At 38.0% G+C, this 23,306-nt stretch overlaps 1 protein-coding gene across 1 annotated transcript in view; it reads right to left on the minus strand.

Moving 5' to 3' along the window:
- FAM83B (family with sequence similarity 83 member B) overlaps window positions 1–23,306 on the minus strand; it is a 41,479-nt gene that overhangs the window by 11,721 nt on the left and 6,452 nt on the right. Inside the window, exon 2 of the mRNA XM_009808711.2 lies at window positions 919–1,083. Within this exon, the coding sequence (XP_009807013.2) occupies window positions 919–1,083 (165 nt within the window). The remainder of the gene's footprint in view (window positions 1–918; window positions 1,084–23,306) is intronic.

The following is a 23,306-nucleotide window of genomic DNA, read 5'->3' on the forward strand; positions in this document are numbered from 1 at the left end:
GAAAAGCCTTCTTTATCCACACAAATACACCACACCTCTATCTGATTTTTGGACTGGATTCTGAAAACACATGCTGCTAAGAAAAGCTTTCATAATATTTTTGCCAGCAGCAAACATAGCCTAACTATTTACAGAAACAAGGAATTGCAAATGGAACTATATGGAAGTTCAGCCAAAGCAGTGCTCAGAGCTTTGCAAAGAAACTCTGGCAATGTCCTTGGAACTTCTTCAGTGCTACCCACAGTACAGTAAATCTAGAAGTATTTATGAAGCATTTACGTCAGGTCAGTGCAGCTCATGGTTTGTATTCTAATCCTTGTGAAACATTAGGGCGACAGAGGACATCTGTGAAAAATGTAAATGTTAGTCTTCTTGTTATCTTTCTTAGAAGATAAAATTACATATTTCATGTATAAAAGTCATACTGTCTAAGACACAATGCAGACAACATGATAATATAGATATCAGGAAAACAGTAATAAAATAGAATCTTGGATCTTCTAAGTATTTTAATAGATAATAACTTTAAAGAAAAAGATCATAAAATGAAGTATGCAATTTATTAATTTACATAAGCTTTATGACTCTATTTGCAGGCTACTTTAAAAGGAAGCGAAAAGAAGCTAAGTTTTTCAAACATGTAGTATTCCTAAATGGAAAATTATTTTATAAATAATATATGAAAAATTATGTCTTTCTATGAAATACTCTTGTTTTGACACATGAAAAAGATAACAATCTTTCTAAGGAGAAAAACATTTGTAAAGAAGGTTCTGCTGAGAGCTTACATATTTATACCTCCTAGTTAATTTGAAAAAGCAGTATTTGATAATCACTTTTTGAATAATAGTCCCTTTTCATTAGGTTGTGGAGGAATGAGTAGTGAATGTTCATACATGGGAACACAGGAAGCCTTACCCTGAGCCTCTGAACTTGACAGCCTTGTTTCTCCGTCATTTTCAGAAAGTGACTGAAGTTTGACTCATCAAGCAGGAGATACACTGCAATCCCTCTAGCAGATGCCTCCACAATTTCTCTAAAGATATCCACATCTGTAAACATATCCATAACGATGGCAATGACCTGAATAAAACAGAAAAGTCACAAATTATTGTATTGTATAAACATATATATAAAATTCTTCACTGAAGCTTGCACTGGGCAGCTGACACTAATATTTTTTACACATCAAAAAGTTCTAATATTTTCCATCTGGTACCACTTAAACTGGAAGGCTTTTCAAGACCACCGGATCTTCTTTTTGAGAAGTCAGGTGATTGCTTGTGTGACATTTGTCACAAGTACCAAAGTCTGGCAAAAAGTTGTGTTGTGGGTGTTTGTAGCGATTGGTTATACCAGGAAAAGGAAATCCAGCGGAAAAGAAGGGAAGGGGAAACAGCAATATGAATACAGTGGAAAAAATTAAACCATCTAAATATAACTGTAATGTACATAAAACCAGCTTCAGATAATGTTTTTGTACAAGGGGCTTCTTCATCCTTCGTCACCTTCTCTAAAGCTAATGGCCCAAAAGCTTGAAGGAGTCAATAAGCAAACATTGAAGAGCTGGAGGCATTGAGGACTTCAGGATCCATACTGACTCAGCGCTCTTACTGGGATGAAACTTCCTCAGCTGGTGAAAGCTTGGTTCAAGAAGATTAGAGTGCTGCACACCAGCTACTGATGCCCTTCAACCTATGGGGATAAAGTAAGTATTTCTGATTGGGAAAAGCAATATCCCACTGATGGTATTTTGGAGATGATATACTACTGACATATCATTATCAATTTGGGAAGAACTAGTATTGAAGTGTTAGAGGAAATAACAGAGGGAGAACAGGTATATGTGTAACTTTTAAAGATAATATTCTTATTCACTAGAGTCTTCATGAAAAGTTCCAATGAGATGCCTCAGGTGCAAATACAAATCAAATAAAGCCTTTCACAGGTATCAGAGCAGGCTTGACAGTGAGCATGTTTAAACTATCTGTACCTCAACTTTAATGAGGCTTTAACAATTACTAAGTTACATTCACTCATTCTGGAACTGAAACATCTACTTCACTCACAAAATTTGGTAAATGCTGTTGCACACAACCAGGTAGAAGTTAGGTCTCCAGCCAGTCGTGTGAATTACCTTTTTGAATTCCACCTGCTTAGAACCAAAAGACTCACTTATGCCAAACATGCACTTAAAACACTAGAAATATTAATGAGAGCTGACCTACAAAAAATAAGAGTAAAATAACAATGTTATTAGGAAAGGTAAAAAGACAACTCCTGAAGTAGTAAAAATGAAAGGACTTGGCCTTACCGTAACATGTCACCTGGCAATAAAAAGACTTGTTACAAATCCACCAGTCATAGAGAAAATGAATAGCATGAAATAATTCAATTCTTTCAAAAATCTTAGGTAATATGCCCAGGCACTACCTCATTCATTTTATTGACCTTTTAAAAATAAAACCTAAATGTGATTTTTAACAGTACAAATTATATTTCTTTATCTAAATTTGAAAGGAAACACTGAAAACCACAAAAGTTTATCTGGACTCTAAGGACCTCATCACTTTCAGACGGCACCTTCTGCTTGGTCTTGTTTTTGAGATACAAAATGCGAACTGAACATGGCAACCCTATTTATACATCTGTTGTGTTTCACTTATGTCTGAGCAGAAATCTGCCAAGACGGATCAAGTGTGTTAAGTAAAAAGACCGAAGAAGAAAGTCTGTTCTCAAATAGTTCTGTTTCATTACCTGTGTCCCCTCCCTCTGAACTCCCTAATTTCTTCTTAACCTTTCCTTTTCTTCAGATCTTTTAGAAATAGGTGTTCATTATATTCAGGGATCTATTTAAATAGACAGAAATCCTGAGTGGATTCATCAGCATACAGTGACATGAATACATGAAATATTCAAAGTCAACAGTACAGCCTTCAAAAATCATTCTAACATTTTCCTGTGGCAGATATCTAAGCCGCTCATTTGCTTGCAGCCCCTGTGGTTGCAAAGGCTGATGTACCAGAAATATACAGAAAAGAAAAAACAAGAATGAGTAATAAAAACTAAAAGCCAACACTGACTAGAATGGCCATATCTATCTTTATGAAGAGGGGAGGAGAGAAATAAAACCATAAGCAAGCAGGCCAGTAAGTTGGTGGCATAAGAGGGATGCATGTGCACTACTATGCAGATATTTCATAACTTGGGAATGAACAGGAAAACCCTCTTTGTCTTCACTAGTAGAATTGTTCTTAAACCATTTAGCTTATTAATTTTGGAGTTAATTCTGTTAAGCATCAACGTAGTCTTGCAAGAAAAAGTAGGTTTCACTTCCAGAGTTGGAATAGGGATTACATTTTGAAACCTAAAGCTTGTGCTAGCTGAAAAATCCTCACCAGGTTTAAGGACATGTATGCAAAGGCACAGTCATGATCTGACAACCAAATGGACATCCAGTTTTGCATTTCCTGGAAACCAAAGATGACTCTTGTTGTATGCCCTCATTAGCCTGCCCATTCACTCTTAGCAACACTCAATTAATCTAGTCAACATAAACATAATTAGGGTCAATTGCTGGATGAAGAAGAGTGCCAAATTTGAACAATGCATATGATATAAAGTCATAAGTAAAAAGTCATTTACAGTGATAAGGTCATTTCTGTATACTGATTTCTATAAATCAGACTAGTTGTTTGATCATAAACTATAGATTTTGATGTAGAAAGAGTAGATTCCATAAATGTCATAGAATATTCTGGCTTTTAAATGCATTAAACTTCCTTTAGGTTTTTTTTTTTGGAGGAGGGTACATTTCCCCATACATTTGCCTACTTTGCAGCAGAAGGGAGTATTGAGCTTGGGGAAAGAAAAAGCCAATATGGTATTCAGGGTCCCAATTTTTGATTAATTAAGGAGATCAAGACTAGGAAGTTACTTCAAAAGAGGTATTCTATAATGTGCATCTGCCTTTAATTAAAGCTGTAACAACAGCTGCAGGATTAGTTATTTGCTGCATCACTTTGGAAAAAAAGATTTCACCACTGTGCTTTTACATTTGTTTTTGCAATAGCAGAACCCATTTCCACCCTGATACTTATAAGAAGCCACGTAACAGTGAAATCCAGCAAGGAAGATATGGACAGAATTCAAATTGCAGAAAATAGGTCAGAAAATCACCTATCCCACTAATTCTGTTTCTTTTTGGGCATAACAACGCTGTCCTGCGTCAAGAAAATCCCCCAAGGCAGAACACTCCAGTGTCATACAGTATGCTTCCTTAAAAACTGACATTTTCTTTCCAAAGCATATTTGTTTTCCAAATAGCAGAGGTCTCTTCAAAAGCAAGCACCAATGCTTTTATAGGAAATACAAAGGCCATCCAACCATGTAGGGGACACTGGATGGGTGTAGCAGTTTTCTGTTGAAAGCACCAGAATTCTGGAACAACTTTCCAAACCTTGAGAAACTGATTATCTCCCTGATCAAAAATGACCCTTAGTTGGGAATAATTAAGCATTTTACACTTTCAGGGAGGAGAAAATAGTTGGCGGAGCATATACGTGCTGTGCATAATATCAGATAGCACTGATATTATGCACAGCAAGAGTGAACTACCACCACCTGATTTGGTATTAGGTAGAAGAGCACATTTCAGTGATCAACTAGAAGTGAAGACAGTGCAGAAAACAATTTTTATACTAGTCTTCTTCCCCCCAAATTAAATGTAAATAATCTTAGATTGTCGCTACTAATCTTTTCACCTTATCTACCAACTCTTTTTTTAAAGTGGTGAATGCTTTTTAAGGTTAAAATTTGGTTTCAACGGCATCCTTACAGAAGAATAAAATCTGCTGAAGTCAATAAGCACAAAATTACTCCTAATAAAGCCAATAGCTTTATTAATTTAAACGAAGGCACCAGTAGAGCCATATTCTGTTATTCTTACTACTATCTTGACACTAAGACTATGGTTTGCAACAGAAAAGTAAAGCTTCACACATTACTTAAACATTTTAGAAACATTTAAGTATAGGCAAAAAAGTATAATTTTGTTGAATAGCACTATTTTTATGCAAATATTTTAAAACACATTTTTTGGTAAGCTGATATATTTTATTTAATCCACACAGTATTGAGTAAAGTAACATTTTAAAACTCATTATCTCTAAACTATCAGATCATTTTAATACGAAGTTTCTTTCATCCTTCAAAAGTTTTTAATAATCTCCAAGTTCAGGAAATGACTCCTACACAAAATACTAGTGACAAGATTCATGAAAAACAGACACACACATATTTTGAAGGTTAAAATAAACAGCTATAGCTGAAATTTCCTGCAAAATTATGCAGATTCTTGTAAAACAGGAGCTTAATTACATGGTAACTACACCACATTGGATATTATGAAACTGTAAATGGAGGCTGATGCTCAGTTCTGTTGTTCTGTAACAGGGCCAGGCCTTGCTCCTGGGAGTCGCTAGTTTGGGCCCATTCACATGCATTATATTTGCTTAAATGGTTCTCACCTTCAGAAACTAACTCTATTCAAAGGCTCATGTAGAAAGGAGTTGCCAATCCCATCAGTACAAATACATCAGGACAAGAGGAAATGGCCTCAAGTTGCGCCAGGGGAGGTTCAGGCTGGTTATTAGGAAAAAGTTCTTTACTGAGAGAGTGGTGAGACACTGGAATAAGCTGCCCAGGGAGGTGGTGGAGTCACCGTCTCTGGAAGTGTTCAAGGAACATGTGGACGTGGCATTGTGGGACATGGTTTAGTGGGCATGGTGGTGTTTGTTGGTTGATGGTTGGACTTGATGATCTTACAGGTCTTTTCCAACCTTAGTGATTCTGTGATTCTGTGATCTATCATGAAACATCTCCTGAGCATATCCAGGGGAGGGCCACCAAGATGTTCAGGACTGGAGCACTTGCCCTGTGAAGAGTACGTGAAGGAGCTGGGTTTGTTCAGTCCAGAGCAAAGGTGGCTTCAAGGAATCTTACAGCAATCCCCTGTGCTTTACAGGGAATGTCTCGAGGAGACAAAGCCAGGTTCTTCATAGTGGTGGCAGGACAAGACAGAATGGTCACACTGAAACAAGAGCAGTTCTGACTGGATATAGGGAAAAACCCTTATTCCCACAAGGACAGCCCAGCAGTACAGCAGGTTGCCCAGAGAGGTTGTCCAGTCTCCATCCTTGGACGTTTTCAAGATCCAACTGGATAAAGCCCTGAGCAACCTGGTCAGACCCTATCGCTAGCCCTGCTTTAAGCAGGAGGTTGGTCTGGAGACCTCCTGAGGTCCCTTCCAACTGACCAAGTCTGCAATTCAATGATTCAGAGACCTCCACTCCCATCATTGTCAAAATCCAAGCAAATTTTGCCATCTTTGGTAGTAATTATAAACTTTGCTGTGAGGCTTAAAGAAAACAGAGACTATAAATAAAGAATGCTGAGAAGTAAAGGAGTTGTTCTGCTTTACTTCTCCCATTTTTGGTAAGAATTTTGGTAAGAAGAATCAATGGATTTTAATCTTCATAGCTCAGTTTTAGGACATCAAAATCAACCCTTTTAATGGTTGTGTACTGAAATTAAGGCATAGATGTAATGAAAGGCCTTTACTGCTAGTGCTCTGTAAGTCTCTTTTGTGAACAACTGACAGTTTCATTATCCCAGTATCTTCACTCCCTTCACAAGCACTAATTATATTAGCACTATTTAGCACATTATATAATTATATATATAATTGTATTAGCACATTATATAGCACTATTCTCTTGCAGAGTGTGACATTTAATACCTCCTTTGCTATAAACAGTAAAAAAGAGAAATCCTCTAATACAGCTGCTTCCTTAGGTCAGGCTTTATGTGGTTGCTTGCATTCATAATTTTGTGAGAGTATTTTGCATTGGTTTTCCATATTGTTTTGCAGGAGATTTCTAGAATTTTAGTTTACCTTTTTTTTTCTGGACAGTGACTCTTTTATTACGAATTTTCATTGATGTTGAGCATGTCAATAACCTAGTAGGGAATAATGCTAAAGACCTACCCTACACTGCAAGAGTACTGAATTCTTGTAACATACGTGAGGCATACTATGACAAAAATCCATATTGCTGTGCAGTGCTTTTGAACACCACCACCCTTCCTCACCCCAAGACCGAAGAACCACATTTCGGATGGAAATGTTAACTCTATTTTTGTTGACCTTTGCCCTGGTACTCCAGTCAAATTCCTTTTCACAGATCTCTGTTTTGGAGAGAATCTCCTTGTGGCACAGGCTCGGTGTTATCTGAATCTGGCCTTTCTCAGAGAGCGGGCAGGTCATGATTCTTGCAACAGTACAGAAAGAAGGTATGGTATTGCATACCTTGCTGTTAGCAACAGGAGGCAGACAGCAAATTGACTGGGTGGCTTTCAGGCACCATAAAAGAAAGAGAGACAAATTTTGTGATCAATGCAGATAGCCTTCCCACTAGAAAGCTATATAATAAGTCCCACAAATTATTGTGGGTTTTTTCAATTATGTTATGCTGTTGTTTATGGTTGAGGGTCTAGATCCAGTTTATGCTTGCTGCAATTCGTATTAGCAGCATCCTCATAAATCATCTGCTATCCACACTTTATGGCACTGGTGCTAACACCAGGGTGCTCCTAAGATGACAGTTCATTAATTTCATATTAACTTTAAAAATCAAATGCAGCCCTGAAATGCTTTGCACAACACATCCTTCCATTGCAAAACATACTTTGAAACCATTGTGAGTTGCATCTGAGTATCTCAGGTCACCTTTGGGCTGGCTGAATTGCTGAGTTCTCACATAGCAACTGTAGCACATCAGAAGTCTTGAGATTAAGTGCCAAAGAGCAGTATAATGGGGGAAGCCCTCCTCTATAAACAGAGTCTAGATACAATAATACAAATAGTAATCAAACAACTGAGTATGATCCATTCTCCTACAATTACTGTAGCAATGTAATGGAACAAACACTCAGATGATTTACACTTATGCAACTTCCATGAAGTTAATGTCACTACTTGTAGTATATTATCACCAAAATTGGCTGCCTGAGATCATATTTAATTTATTTAACTTGGCTCTGCATTCAGAGAGCAATAGACCATAACCATACAGTGTACTTCGGAATGTTCTTCCATTATTATATTCTTTAAAAGCAATTTAATTAACTACAAGGTGAAATCCGGCACTTCACTATAACAGGCAGCTACACTACCTCAGAGGAAGCTCTCCTAACCATCACTATCCTCTTTTCCTCCTCCTGCTCCAAAAGAACGTTTCCACCATCAATTCTGAGGACACACGAAGCGTACAGCTCAGAACTGACTATATCTTCTGTTCTGGTCACCAAGCCTCAGTTTATCAGGTCATATACCACCTACACAACATAAGCATTTTGAGGTGAAAACGAAATTTAAATGGAATAAAAATTAATTTCAACATGTACATTAGCAGTCTTCAATAACCTCAACAGCTTATCAGCTTATCTCTGTAACAGGATGTTAGACATGCTCAACATCAATGAAAATTCGTAAGAGTCACTGTCCAGAAAAAAAGGTAAACTAAAATTCTAGAAATCTCCTGCAAAACAATATGGAAAACCAATGCAAAATATTCTCACAAAATTATGAATGCAAGCAACCACATAAAGCACTATAGAAATAGTTTAATGTTTAGCTGTGTAGCCCACATGGTGAAGCCTCATCCGTTCTGCCCAAGACATGTAAGAAAGATGTGTGGAAGAGGAACTTTCCAGCTATCAGTAACGGGGGAAAATCTTCTGATTCTGGCAGCAAAGAATGATATGACAGTGCAAACAGCTGCTCTGAAGAATGTGATTTAACTTCGAAATACACTGGGAAAATCCATTTTTGACAATGTACCATCTTGTAATAGCTACCTGACAATTCTGCCTTTTGCTCAATTTGGCAACTTTTGTGCAGCTTGCCACGTCTCTAAAAAAGGCAGATCAGGAGATCGGATTAGCTCTTCTACAAATGAAACTAAAATCAACACAAAAGAAAAGTTCTCTGAAGTGCAGATAAGATTGTTTTCTCTGAAAAGTGAATGTACAGTGGCCTTCTGCATTACCTTTCAGAAAGCTATTGCAGGCTGAGCTAGCAACTCATACATGTACCACCTTAAAATGACACCTTCAGTGTTACCTCTTCAAATTCACGCAACTGGGAATTTTACAGGTGAGTATCTTGCAAAACGTATGCGAGTGAGCTACATTAATTCTATACATGTGATCTGTATCTATGGGTTTGGTAGCTGTTATTCTGGCTGAAGGATTAGTAAGAACTCAGCTTGAGCTGACCGAATTAAAGGAGACACCACCTCGCTGCGGCTGGCAGCAGAGGCGATAATTCCTCTGAAGCTTTACTTCCGCACATGCAGAATAGAGTTTCAGCAGGTCACGGAGAGGAGGGAAGGGAATATTCTGGGGATTCCTTGTGGGGACTTTCCAAGAAGCATTTATAAACCTAACCCTTGGAAGAAGGGATCTGCAAAGAAACAGCTGCTGCCCAGCAACTGGCACACCATAGACAAGAAAAGATTTACCTAAATCTGCAAAGAACCGTCATGCATGGATTAGAGCAACAAGCATTCACAATGTTTAATTTTAAGACTTTCCTTTCTGCTTGCAATGCTCCTGTCAATAACTGAACCGCTTTTGGTATTTAACAAGCAAGCTGTCTTCTGTCACTGCGAACAGAAGTGAGCAGAAGTCCTACAGAGAATCACATAAGGCAGCACAGAAAATCCTTGGTATGATGGAGGGAACGTGTTTGGGAGCTTTCTTGGGAGCTGTCCTTTCTTCTCTTGCCATTGATATCATTGCTCTATTCTCAGTGCCATGTGGGCTGCACCTGGTTGGGTAGCAGGATTTTCATATTTGTATTTAGCTCTTCACAATGTTCTTATTCAGTTGTTATTTTGGGAAGCTGCCAAGCTTTTCCTGAGGAAAGCAAACAGAAAGGAAATGCCAGGATTTTCTGACAGCCTACGACTCAGCTATACCAGAATGGAAATTTAAGACAAAAATAAAAAGGTACTTCTCTAGCCTCCGGCTTTCTCTATGATGAATTTCAAAGACTTGCTGCTTCAGAAATAATTATTTATTTAAAAGAGTATTAACAGCTTTAATATGTGGGTTCCCTTAATATTTAGGGAATGTTCAGGCTACTTGAATTACCATTATAATGTTACCCTTTTTATTTTAAATTTGTTTCTAAGTAGAAGTATTTATTCATGTGTGCATTACTTAGTGACTGCCCAAAACCAAACAATGCGCAACCATGTGATAAGCCTTAATTATTTTTTTAAAAAGTGCCAATATTAATTAGAGCTAAACTCTTACTAAATTTTACTTTTTGATCTGCTGTGCATGATTGAGAACCTCATATGACAACCTCAGAGACCAGTCTCAGTTTTGAGACTTCCGCCAAATAATTGGAGTACTAGTAAGAGCAGTAGATTCTCCTGGCTAGCTTCTACCCGGCCACGGGAAGTACGAGTTGACTGCCATATGGTTAAGAACTTTTTCAATACTTGAAACTATGAATGGCTGCCTTGCCTTGCCATACAGAACAAGGAACATGGGAAAAAAAACATCTTAAACTCAGGGGGTGGAGAGGGGTGCGAAATGCAAAGGGACAAAAAAAATTTTAAAAATGTACTAAAATTGTTCATTCAAATTGCTCCTGCTTACAAATATTCTTCATGCCAAGGTAAACTAGACTGGACGCCAACACATCTGTGGGCTCTTTCTGAGATTTCCTTCAAGAAATCATAAAATAATTTGCTGCTTATCAAAGAGTCAAAGTAAATGTCTGAGATTTCAGCTAATCTGGGTAACAATTCTTGAAAAGATTTTGATTTTTTGCCACCTTTAAGAGTAAGTTTTGGTGGGGCTTCTGAGACTGGGAATGGAGTGAAGTTCTGAGTCAGTCTGCCTTCCCTCTGCTCCATTCAGTTTCCTCAAGAATCCTGTATAAACACATTGTCAAAACTGAACCCCACTTCCTGAGAGTTTACATACTTAAAAACACCAGACGATGTATGGAAAACCACAATATTAATGAACATTTACAGACTGTAGACTTTAAACTATAAAAAGAAACAACGTCTCTTTAAAATAGACAACTTTGCTGGCATTTGTTAATTAGACTTGGAAACAATGAAAGATTCTCTTAGTCAAAGGCAGATTTATAGCAAGAAGAGATGATTCAGACCCACTTTTCTAGACTGGGAAGAATAATTTTGCTTTTAAGTTTGCTTTTGCAAGAGCTGTGCGCTGTTTGTCATCTTTGAGACCTTAATAGTAAACACATGTTTCTGAAATGAAATGGGAAGAGCTAAATATCCAATATTCTTATTTTATAAATAAACAACATATATAAAATACCCTAAACCAGGTTCAATACTGCTGCTAGTATACATGTAATTCAGATAAAAGATTTCCAATAAAACATAACAATATTGTTCAACTGTACAATACTGCCTGAAATCCCTTGTTACTTATAGGAATGAAATTTGTACTACAGATACATTGAGCACATAAGAAAAGAATAAAAAAAGGCAGGCAGGGACTTAATGCCGAGGTGGAAATACTGCTTCCATAGTAGACCCTGGAAAATAATGGAGGTGGATGAAAATAAGTGTTTCAAAAGCAGGAAACATTTATTTTCTAAGTGCAGGAAGATTTTGGCGGGTCCAAGTCAGCACACAAACCTGATGTGTTTCAGAGTTGCTTATGATTCAGAAGGACAGACTTTCGAATGCCTATATGCAGTATGTTAACCACAGTCCACAAGGATGGCCTATCAAACATTTTCAGTATGCAGAAAAATAAAAAACATACAGTTGTGGAGGACTTGTAAGTCCATAAGCCTTATACCAGGGTGACCTTGCAGCAAGAACAGAACTTCATTAGAAGATTATTATTTTCTAACATAAAAGACATTGCATCCAAAAGAAAACAAATCTATTTTGGGTGTCAGTGACCAATTAAAAAAAAAATATTTAATTGCCATATTTCAAGTTAGTGAAAGCCTACAGACCAATGAGCATGACCTGATTATACTTAATACTGAGAAACAAGTCCTAATTATATCATTAGTTGTTGGACGTTAGTCCTCTATAGACACTCAAAACTTCTTCCAAAAGGTGTCTTTCATAGTCCTAAGGGACACTGCTAGTGAAAGTGTCTGGGAGATAAACATAGAAGAAAAAGAGAAATAAAAAATTGGATTTCCCTGCAGAGGACATTGTTACATGTCCACAGAACCCTAACTGAGTCTAGAACCATTCTGGTTAAAAACCTACCCTAGTTCATAGTATAGTGAAGATAATACCGAAGTGGAAAAAGCACTCCTCAACAGAGGCTCCTGTTAGTATTTGGAAAGAAGTGGGCTAATCTCCTTGTCTTATAAGGTTAAGAAGGAACATGACAGTCCATTAGCAATAGATTAATATTTTTTACAACAACTGTCATTAGCAGACCTGGATAGTTCACACCTAGGACAGTGAAGGAATTCCCTGGTCTGCTGTTGGTAATTTTTCATAAAACTAGTATCAACCAGTAAAACTAGTATCAAGGAAATAGCGCTTACGCTCAATATTCAAAAACCAGCTTGATGACCAGGTTGGTTGCTCAACCTGACTTCTGAAAGGAAAACCAACACAAGAGTCAACGAACACAGAAATAAAGGCTAATCATATATTCAGGGAAGGGCAAGCGGGAAAACCCCATCTTTTCAAATATTGCTTGTTTCATCCTTTTTCAAGACTATAGCTTTTGTATTCAGCTTCATACATGTGATTAACAGTCAGTAATACACACATGAGGTATGCACACTGAAGGACTGGTTAATAGCCAGATCATTAAAGCAGTTGTCCTGTGAAAACATTTTGATTGTGTGTGAGTATTTCTAGCAGCTTGTAGGACTCAATGATATTAAAGATTTTCATACTGCTGTCACAAAAGTGCAAGCAAACCCACTATAATTTACTGATTATTATGCCTTACTTCTGCTACCCTCTTCCCTCACTTCTCTCATTCCCTTTCCTTTCCCTTTCCCTCCTTCTTTCCCTCCCTCTCCTCCTCCTTTCCTTCTCCCCCTTCACTCCCTTAATTCTCTCCTTCTCCTTTTCTGTCCCTCCCTCCCTCTTTCAAGAACTTCAAACTCAGTTAAATTTGGAAAAAAAATTATCTGGTTTTGGATACTGAATGTGGGCTTAAAATGGGTTCCTATGCATTTTATGCAAATTTTAAAATACACCACTTTTTATTGCACGTTTTACAGAACAGAACAGAATCACAGAATCATTAAGGTTGGAAAAGACCTGCAAGATCACCAAGTCCAACCATTAACCCAGCACCAGCATGCCCACTAAACCATGTCCTGCAATGTCATGTCCACACGTTCCTTGAACACCTCCAGTGAGGGTGACTCCACCACCTCCCTGGGCAGCCTGTTCCAAAGCTTCACCACTCTCTCAGTAAAGAACTTTTTCCTAATATCCAGCCTGAACCTCCCCTGGTGCAACTTGAGGCCATTTCCTCTTGTCCTGTCACTCATCACTTGGGAGAAGAGACCAAGACCCACCTCTCTGCAACCCCCTTTCAGGTAATTGTAGACCATGTATTTATGATATTCACAATAAAGCTTTTCCTTTCTGCTACAGATGCTATTTACTTCACTGCCACTAATTTCAAACCCTATAGATGTACCTAAGTCTGTTTAAGGAGTCCAATTCAAGCAGTAATATGGTTAGGGTCAACCAGAAAAATACGGAATCCAGGCTGTTTAAAATTACTGGTCACAGGTCAGTGATGGGGCAGCATGAGGGAAAGCCAATGATCCTCCCATATAAACAAAAGAGGATGAATAATGAGAAGTTTCCTCAGGGTTAAACTCTGACAAATTCTCTGTTCACCTCACATATATCCCACAGAATCATCTTTAAAATTTTTCCAGTTCAGCTACATGACATAGTAAAATGCATTTATAAGTAAAAATACCATGCTTGGACAAAGACCCGTAGTAACATTTACGTTGCTAACAAAAGCAACAGCAATGACGTCAGATCATCATTCTGCAATACATATTACAGACATAATGTATGCCTGCATATGACTGTATGGCACATAATTACATCTGAACACCAGGTAAACAACCCAATAAGACGATTTTAACTATTTATTTTTTTAAACATGGAGTCACTTGAGCAGGAACCTTCCCTGATACTCGAGAGAAGCGGATTACACCACCTGCTTATAGAGCAGCTACAGTTAATGGTGCAACATGTTGTTAATGACTGTGTGCTGGCAGGCGGCATTTCAGTTTCTCCTATTTTAAAGACAGGTTGTGAAACTAATTAATTAATTATTGCCTGCAAATCATGTTGAGATCCTCAGGTGAAATCCATTACCCTGGCATGCTAGATTATTTATTACAGATTAGATGAAAAAGGAAAAAATAATTGCGTCCTCGTCTGAAAGCATCAGCAGAATGTCCTAAAGATAAGAAAAGATTTATCTAGTTAATAAGTAATTATGTGCAGCTTTTCAGGAAGAAAACAAATTCAAATTTTTATGCACAGTATCATATGGAGCAAGATGTCTGAAAGAGTAGGGAAGCAATTAAAAAAACTCTGCTTAAACCTCCTGTGAAGCAAACTGAAATGAAGCAGATAAGTAATTCTACAATTCTCATAGACCCCAGTGGAGTGGATAGTGAATTGGAACTAAATAATGTAGTAAACAAAATTTAATTCCTGGATCAAGTGCAGCACTTAAACAAAATAAAACAAGAGAGGAATTACAAGTAAAATTATTACTAGTTGAAAGAGTTATAATCTCAGTAGCAATATTATGCTTTAAAATATTGTATTTTTAAAAAATTATTTCAATTTTGAAAGCCTCTAAAAGCTTTTTAAGAGAAACCTGACAGTTCTTGTTCAAAGGCGACTCTTCCACAGACAGTAAGGTATTTCAGGGAGTAGCAAGTCAATGGATAAGAAAGGATATTAATAGAAAAAAGTTTAAAAAAATTAAAATAAACATTTCTTTCTTGTTTATTTCTGCCAGGTTTTTGCTAAGCTAATATTTTAGTCTCTATGTGAGCTGAATTTTGAATAACCATCTTTGTCAGACAACAGCAAGCCATACAGCTTAAGAATGATCTTGGTGACACTCTTTTTTTTTGTATGTGCAGTTAGCATCAGCTTTCACTGATCTACATACAGCTCCTCAACAAGGCCACAGGAGAAGTATTAATTCATCATTTGCAATTTGATACTGCAATTATGCAAAATCACAGGAAAGATTATTTGGTCTTTGCAATAAAGTCAGATCAGATACGCATAATACTCGATCTTCAATATCTATTAGTCTTTCCATTTAAATGTGAAAGTTTATTTTTACTGTCTGAAAGTTTATTCAGTGAATTCATAATATTTTCTTAAATCAGAGTCCTAGGCCACTTCCAAGATGCGTCTGGGGAGGAGCAGATACACGGCCGGGCGGCAGGACAGAGTTCTGCGATCCAGACTCAGCCACAGATGGGCACTGTCATCCTACGCTCATGTTCTGCTCCTCTCATTTGTCTCATCCTCACAAGGACAATGCAAAGCACTCATTCATGAACGAATAAAATGAACAGCTATTCAAATAAATGAATTATCAGTGTGCAAGTAACTGAACCTTTACACCCAATTGAGCTAGTGACCAACACGGGAAGTTAACAGGGTTTTATTAATGGGTGGAAGAGAAACATGCTATCACAAGTCTTCCACTGCACAACTTCATGTATGTGAGAGCATTCCCCTTTCTACAAAACATTCCTCCTGATGTGCATGGCATGCCAGTTCACACACACCCCACCCCCCCCCATTTGGGTAATGATAATCAGAGATCTAATCATGAAGAATGCTGAACACCTGCAAAAAATGCAAAGCTCCCTCTAGGGCAAGGGGGTCTCTTCCAAAACATCACAGCAGGCACCTGGATTTAAGAACAGAGGAAGAAGACAATCAGTCTCAGGGGCACGTACTGCAACTTTTCAGTAGCTTTCTTTGAGAGATTTGCTGCCTATTTGTGCCAGTGAGGCCCTTGCAGCCACAAAACATTCTCATGCTGAATAGATGTATACCTCAGGGCTATATATGCTACCAAACTTGAGGGGTAGAGAGGAATATTCACTTGTTTTGCCATTGAAAACAGAACCTGTCTAAATGTAAGGAACAAAAGGCAGACACATCACTGACCAAACCATCCATGGACTTACACTAAGCCACATTCTGTTGGAAAATTTGTTCTTGAAAAACGTGCCAAGCATGTTAATAGCTTAATATACACGGTGACTTGAGTTGCTTGAAATAAGGATGGAGATGAGAACCTGTAATACCTCTGTGGAGGAGAGGTGAACATTTTATTCCAAGGACACTTTGGAAAATAACTGCTTTTTGATGCAAACTAGTGCCTTTCAAATAAACATTTGTTCTTATGAAGTACCTCTCTGATCTCAGGAAAGATCTTCCCTTGAGTAACCTGCCCACTCCAAATTCATGCCAATAAGGATCTCCGTACGGAATTGCTATGCATCCTGTGCATGTGTGCATACTTAGAAACCGTGCTTTCTGTAGCACAGTGTGTACACGTGCATGTAGAGGATTGCATGCACATGCAGGCACACTGACTGAAAAAGAAATATTCTAATATTTGCCTCTTTCCTTTAGATAAAAAATTTCAAACCAGCATTGTATTGACAAAAGTGTGGAAAAAAAAGCACTTGTTTCAGAGGTAATAACAGGACAGCTTTTATCCTTTTTTCTTGCTCACTTAAAAATGTGTATATCTTTTGCTGTTCTTCAGTCTTTCCTTGTAATTCTGAATCTGTTCTTAGATGTTGGTGCAGTCCACACTCACTAGAGATACGAGGTGCAGCTGTCAGGAAGGAATTTTTCAGGGTGTTTATCATTTTTGGTCAACTGTGACCGATAGTTGGTAATTAAAAGGTACTCCAGTCTCTTATCAATCATAAAAAATACAATATACATCATCTTAATTGACACAGGAACAATTTTTGCAATGAAACAAGAGCCAGGTATGCAACAGGTAAGACTTCCATGACATTTACGTGGGTGACTGAGTATTCGCTGAAATGCAACCTAAATCAGCAACATTACTTCAAGTGAACTACAAAAAAGATTATTTTCTTGTTTCTCACAGCTACATAGAGGAACATTGTGAGAAAAAAGTAACAGCAGAACACAGGCAGATAACGGGAACAACTCTCTGCTTCGTGTTTGGATATGACTGACATTACTGCTTGAACGCTCTAAAGCAAACAAACAATCTCATGGACAAGAACAAATACACAAAAGATGGCATGCAAAATATAAAATTTTAAACCATTAGAAGCACCTGAGAAGGTCAATTCCAGCTTAAGCTCTTGAAACTGTGTTCACTACCCCTAGTACGTCAGTACCCCAAACTATGTATATGTCTTCACAAATCACTCTGAGCTAATATTCACATTTATAGATGAGGAGTCTGTGTTCTACGAGGAATTTGTACACAAGCTTTCCAAGTCCTAGACCAATGCTTTTAATCACAGGACTTTTATATTCAGCAAAAATAAAAGGGTACCAAGAATAACATTTTATTTATTTTTAAAGGACGTAAAAGGTCTTTGAATCGATACAAATGCACAGAGCTAGAAAAGCATATGAATCACTCCAAAAAACCATTTTAGCTAGTTCTAGAAGATATTAGCACAGAAATACATTTTTAATAGACTAATGTTATTTATGGCCTTCCAAATCATCCATGGCATAACTAAAAAAATTAAAACTTACTGGTCTGCTACTTCTCTGTCATAAAAGACTCAGAAATATTACCAGAAAAAACAAGCAGCTTTTTGAATTCCTCTTAAATTACTTACAATAACACTTAAGTGCATACAGAAAGCTTTTCATATGTAAAGCGCACACCATTTCATAAATGTGAGAATAACATTATTGCATCTATTTCTATCTGGGAAACTGAAATATAGGGGGGGTGTGTGCATGTCACACCGCTGTCCTGAGCAGGGACATCTGGGTCAGCCCGTCGCTAATTAGTTTTGTTACTGGGAACAGTCTAGTCAAGCTAACATGATGCTCTGGGAAGGTGAAAACACCCCACTCCTTGTAAATCTCCTCGCTGCACTTACCATGCCATGTGAACAAATCCTCAGAGGCTAATGGCCTGTATTTACAGAGACACTGAGCATCCCAAAGTCCCTCTGAAAGCAATCCCTGCAACCATGCAGCAGCCCGAGCCTCACCTCACCCTCCAGTCCTGCATTTAAAATTCTCTGCACCTTCTCTTTTAGCTGACTGTCATGTTGAGTGATGAGATACACAAGCAGAAAGCTCAGGCAGGCTTGGTCTGGGTTTGCAAAATGGGTTTTTTGAAGCGAATTCCATCATTTAGAGAAAAGTGATTGTACAAAAAAAAAAAATCTGATCTCCTGAGCAATTATGAATTAGTTACCCAGAAGTGCTGACTACAAGCACCCAAGTGTTTTAAGGTCAGATTTATTCTTAGTATCAGCTCTTTGAAGATGCAACAGTGTCAGGCTTGTGTTGCACAGGGAGTCAGATTTCATTATCATAATAGTCCCTTCTGGCATCAAAATCTGTGAATGTCTCCGTTTTATCAACCTCAGCTGATTTTGCAGTCTGGAAATGGCTGCAAAGATGAATAGGGAGGGCCCTCAAACAAACTGAGTTTTTAAAGGCTACAAATGTTGATTACAGGATCATGTTTACCCAGTTATTTTCCAAAATAAATCAGATTCTTAATGATACATGGTCATATCCCTAGGCATCAATCCTGCAAACACATATGCATGTTAAATTAATGGAACCTCTCATGCACACAAATTAAAGTATTTAAATCCTCTCAGGATTAGGGATCTAATTTTGTTTGAAGAAGAAAAAAAGTGTCTTCTCTGAGCAGGTATTATACTTTTCTCTCTCTGCCCTTTACTAAATACCTAAAAAAATTATATTCAAGTTTTATTAGATGCATTGATGAAAATGTACAGGTATCCCATCCTACTGCAAGTATGGTCACTTCAGGGGGTGAGAGCAGAAATGCCTGCATATTACAGACACTACACACAACTTTTGTGCCTTTCTTCCATCCATTTCATACCAATTCTGATGGAGTTACTTCTGATCAACGGACAACAGCACGGAGCAGAGCCTGGCTGAATTGAACATCAGTTCACCTGCATTTGTCTTAAGCTGTCCCCTTCCACATGACGCTGTAAGACTTAAGTAATCCAAAGCTGCCAGCATTTTCACCCTGGGTGCAGGCTCTAGAGTGTTATGGTCTCTCAAGAGGTCTAAATAGCATTACTTGCTGCCCTGGTTTCTAATAGGAAGCCTTCCAGCAAGTGAAAGGTCTAGCAGAGATTCCTGCTCCTCTGACATGCCTCTTTCCCAACTCCCAAGAACAGCACGTCTTTTCCTTCCTTTTTATTCCTCCAAAAAGCGCTTGGACCCCTGGCTTAGCAAGGTTCTGACGTTTACACAGAAGAGCTTCCTGGGCTCTCAAGAGCTCATTGCAAAGACACTGTTTAACTTCTCTGAACTTCAAGTCAAAGCACCAAGCCTCTACTAGGGACAGAAATCCTGTAACAGGAGATTGCAATCCTGTATCACATCACTTCAGATCTGGACTGCACACCCATCATTAAATTTAACTTATGCATAAGAAATCAAATCACCTGACTAATTAGATTTCTGGCACAAGTGGCTTACTGTCATTCAATAAGCCTTTAATTCATGAACAAAATAGGTGATGATATTACTGCAATCATATAGTGCGTCATAAAATCTATCATAAAATATAATGATATTATTGGTGATCATACAGTGCTAAAACATGAAATAAGGTGATAGCAAATAAACAAACAAATAGAAGAATCAGTCATAATTCCCAGTTTCATCTCTATGCTTAGTTTTCTCATTTCAGAAGTATCTCCTTTTAGCAAAATAATACAGCTTTTGTTACATTTTAAAGCAGCTTTCTGTAGACTCGTAACAGTACATACTACTGTAAGAGTTGGATGTGTTGATGGTTGATATTTTTAGGCCCATCCTCAGCAAAGACAGGTTACATATCTCTGTCAAACAGATACTGTTCAGTCACATATAGCTGCCTATTATTTAAAAGAAACCCACACCCTTGACAGTGACTTTTCAGGCAATCATTGTGTGCCTGTGCTAATTCACCATCAGGCAGTGCCAAGAAATTATCAGACCAGCAGATAGCTTCAGATATTATTGTGCTCTGTCATGCTGGATGGAGACCTGGTTGCTTTGACAGGCAGTATCCCCTGACATTTGAGGGAAATCAGATTTGCTGGCTGACAGTGCCACTTCTGTTTGCTGCCTCTGATGTCTCTGATCAGGAGGTACAGCTCACCAGCAGTGAATTCTGTGCAGCTTAAAAAGGGCTGTCCCTTGGTGGGCATTTCTTGAGAAAGGTCCCACAGAGAATCAGCAGGCACTTGCTCTTCTGTGCTGGTTATTTCATCTCACCCTCATTATTATTTCTGGCTTATTGAGCATCAAAAGCCTAGCAGGAAAACACTAACTACAATACCTTCTGTGGGCTGATGCCACTCAGATCCACCTGAATTAGAAGGTGATGTCTAGCGCTTTACCTAGTCCTTAAGCCATAAAGGGAGTTTATTGAGCTGAAGTGCAGCCTGCTTGGCAAAGAGTGCCTGCAGCTCCAGGAAACAGCATGAAAATAAGGCTGAGATGTTATATCTGCTGTTTGAACTGAAGGCACACCCATCTGGCTACCTGAATGCACAATCCTGTGCTACTCTTCGAGCCCGATTGCTAGTGGATGAAACAGATATCAAAGTTTTCTTTTCATCTCTAAGAGATACAATGCATAACTTCTCATATTATCCTATCGCCCAGCTTCATCTCTTACAGCAGGATTGCTGGCAGAAGTGAAAAGGCCTGAGGAGATCTGGTGCTGCAGTTAGCAAAAATCCCTGGATAAAAGACACACCACAGAAGTTTTCTGAAGGCAGCTTCATGCCCACACGCCTTGCTGGGGAGAGCAGGGGTCACTGTAGACGCTGTTTTTGAGGAATCTGTTCTGGTTCCCTCATGTCTTACATCTTCTGGGCAGTCAGTGCAAGCACTCCAGACCAAGAGACAGAACTGGTTAAGATAATCTGCTCTTAGCTAAGGTATGAGAACACCCTGTGTATGTCTTGAAGATACACCCTCTTTATCTGAAGATAAGAAAGGACTTTATGCTTCTACAAGTATTTTTGAAAAGTAAGCACTACAAAGCTACAGTTATATACTAATGCAAACTTTTTTGGAGAAGTACTGATGTTCCTCAGAAATTAGTTTTCGTAACTGTAACACTAAATGAAGTACTGATTTTTTTTATCAACTAAAACCACAGAGACAAGAAAATAAAGCTTGTTATCTGGCTCCTACTTGCTCAGAGTACAGTTTGCTAACGTATAAGACTCTTAGGCTTTTGGTTTATAATTGTATCTCTTTGAATTGTGATATACATTAATTTAATGCTTTTGTGGCTCAGTATTCTCATCCATAAAACTGCACACACTTTGGTCATGTTCTTTGATGGCTAAGGATAAAGGAGAGCATATAAATTCTGAATCTACTGTTTAGACTGCAGTAGTGGTATGTCTGTACTAGCTGGCACCAATCAGGAAGACTAAGACGCCAGTAAACTATATGATATACAGACATGCAGCGAAACATAATGATGTTTACAGCTTCAGAAAACAAACACCCAGGATATGGGAAAAGATGTCACACAAAGGCAAGGAAAGCACAGATGGCTAGTTTGGTTGCTTCCACTTCTATATTTATAATGCAAATAACACTACTGTAAATTCAACTGGCTTTCTGATCAGTGGACTGTATACTGAAAAATTATTAACTTTGTTGATCAAGCAAGCCATAGCCAGATCTTGCAATTATATATTTTGAACAGTTCTATTGAGGTGAGTCATTTTATGGATGTCTACAGATCCTACTATAAAGGAGCAAACTCAACACCAGTTACACCCCGTTACTGTTGTGAAGGCCATTGCTTCTTTCCTCCCAAAGGCAAATTATGGTAGGATTTTAAAGAGTAAAAGCCCTCTAAGGTCTCAGGCATGCTGACAGCATTTTTGAAAATGTGGACTTTAACTTCTGTTGTACAGAATAGCACATCTTTATTAGAAAATGGTTATAGACATATTTATCAACAGGCTAAAAGGAAAGGTGTGATCACACTGGTATCAATGGCAAGGTCTGCACTTCTTTTAGAGGTAAATACTGAAGTGTACTTTGACTCCTCTACTGCCTGCGCTGGAATACTTGCAGTGCTTCTTGGGGGAAATAACACAGCGTTAAGCAAATCGTTCTGAAATAATTACAAGTGAAGTAGATACTTGTACTCAGATCTGATATATGAGGAAACTTAATACACGTAACTCGGTGGCATTCAATCCCGCTCCTTCCAAACAGAATGGGAAATTTTTAACTGGCAGCTCTCCTTGGATTTTTGTGCTTTGTTTGCTCCATGTCAGCAGTTGTTCACTTTCCATGTAGTTTCTATCATACTGTATTACACAAATACTGCTGCAGTATTGCAGGTATCTGTATACCAAGCTATGTTCATTTAAAATTCTATCACAGATAGTACAATATTTTAGTTTCCAAATTCTGAGACATAACAAACAAATTTAGAGTTTAAAATCACCCAAAATGTGCCCCCTATCCCTCAGAGCATGACTGGCTATGTTGGAAAGCTACTAGAGATCAAAAGCTATGCTAAAACTGCAAGAGATCAAAAAAGGCCTATGGCAATATGAATGTGAAGTGATTAAGCCTATAGTTCCTCAGGCAAGATTGTCCTCTGGCTGAAAAACATTAGAAAAACTCAGATCATCTTGAGGATAAGAATTCAGAAGAACAAAAATAGCACTTCAGCATTAACAGGTTTTTTTGACAAGCAAGAAAAGGAGAGGGACGAAACCCAAATACACTGGACTGGGCAATGAAAGAAGCATTCCGCCTGGGCAAAATTGTTGTAAATCAATGGGTTTGTATTTATAGCATATTTTGACCTATAATTGCTTCAGCATATTGTACTACAAAGTTATTGTTGAATATGATAAAGAACATTTTAATCTACTGAATGTGCAAAAAGCGTAAATGACTTTTCAA

Source organism: Gavia stellata, chromosome 2 (genome assembly GCF_030936135.1).
Source record: "Gavia stellata isolate bGavSte3 chromosome 2, bGavSte3.hap2, whole genome shotgun sequence".
Taxonomy (NCBI): domain Eukaryota; kingdom Metazoa; phylum Chordata; class Aves; order Gaviiformes; family Gaviidae; genus Gavia; species Gavia stellata.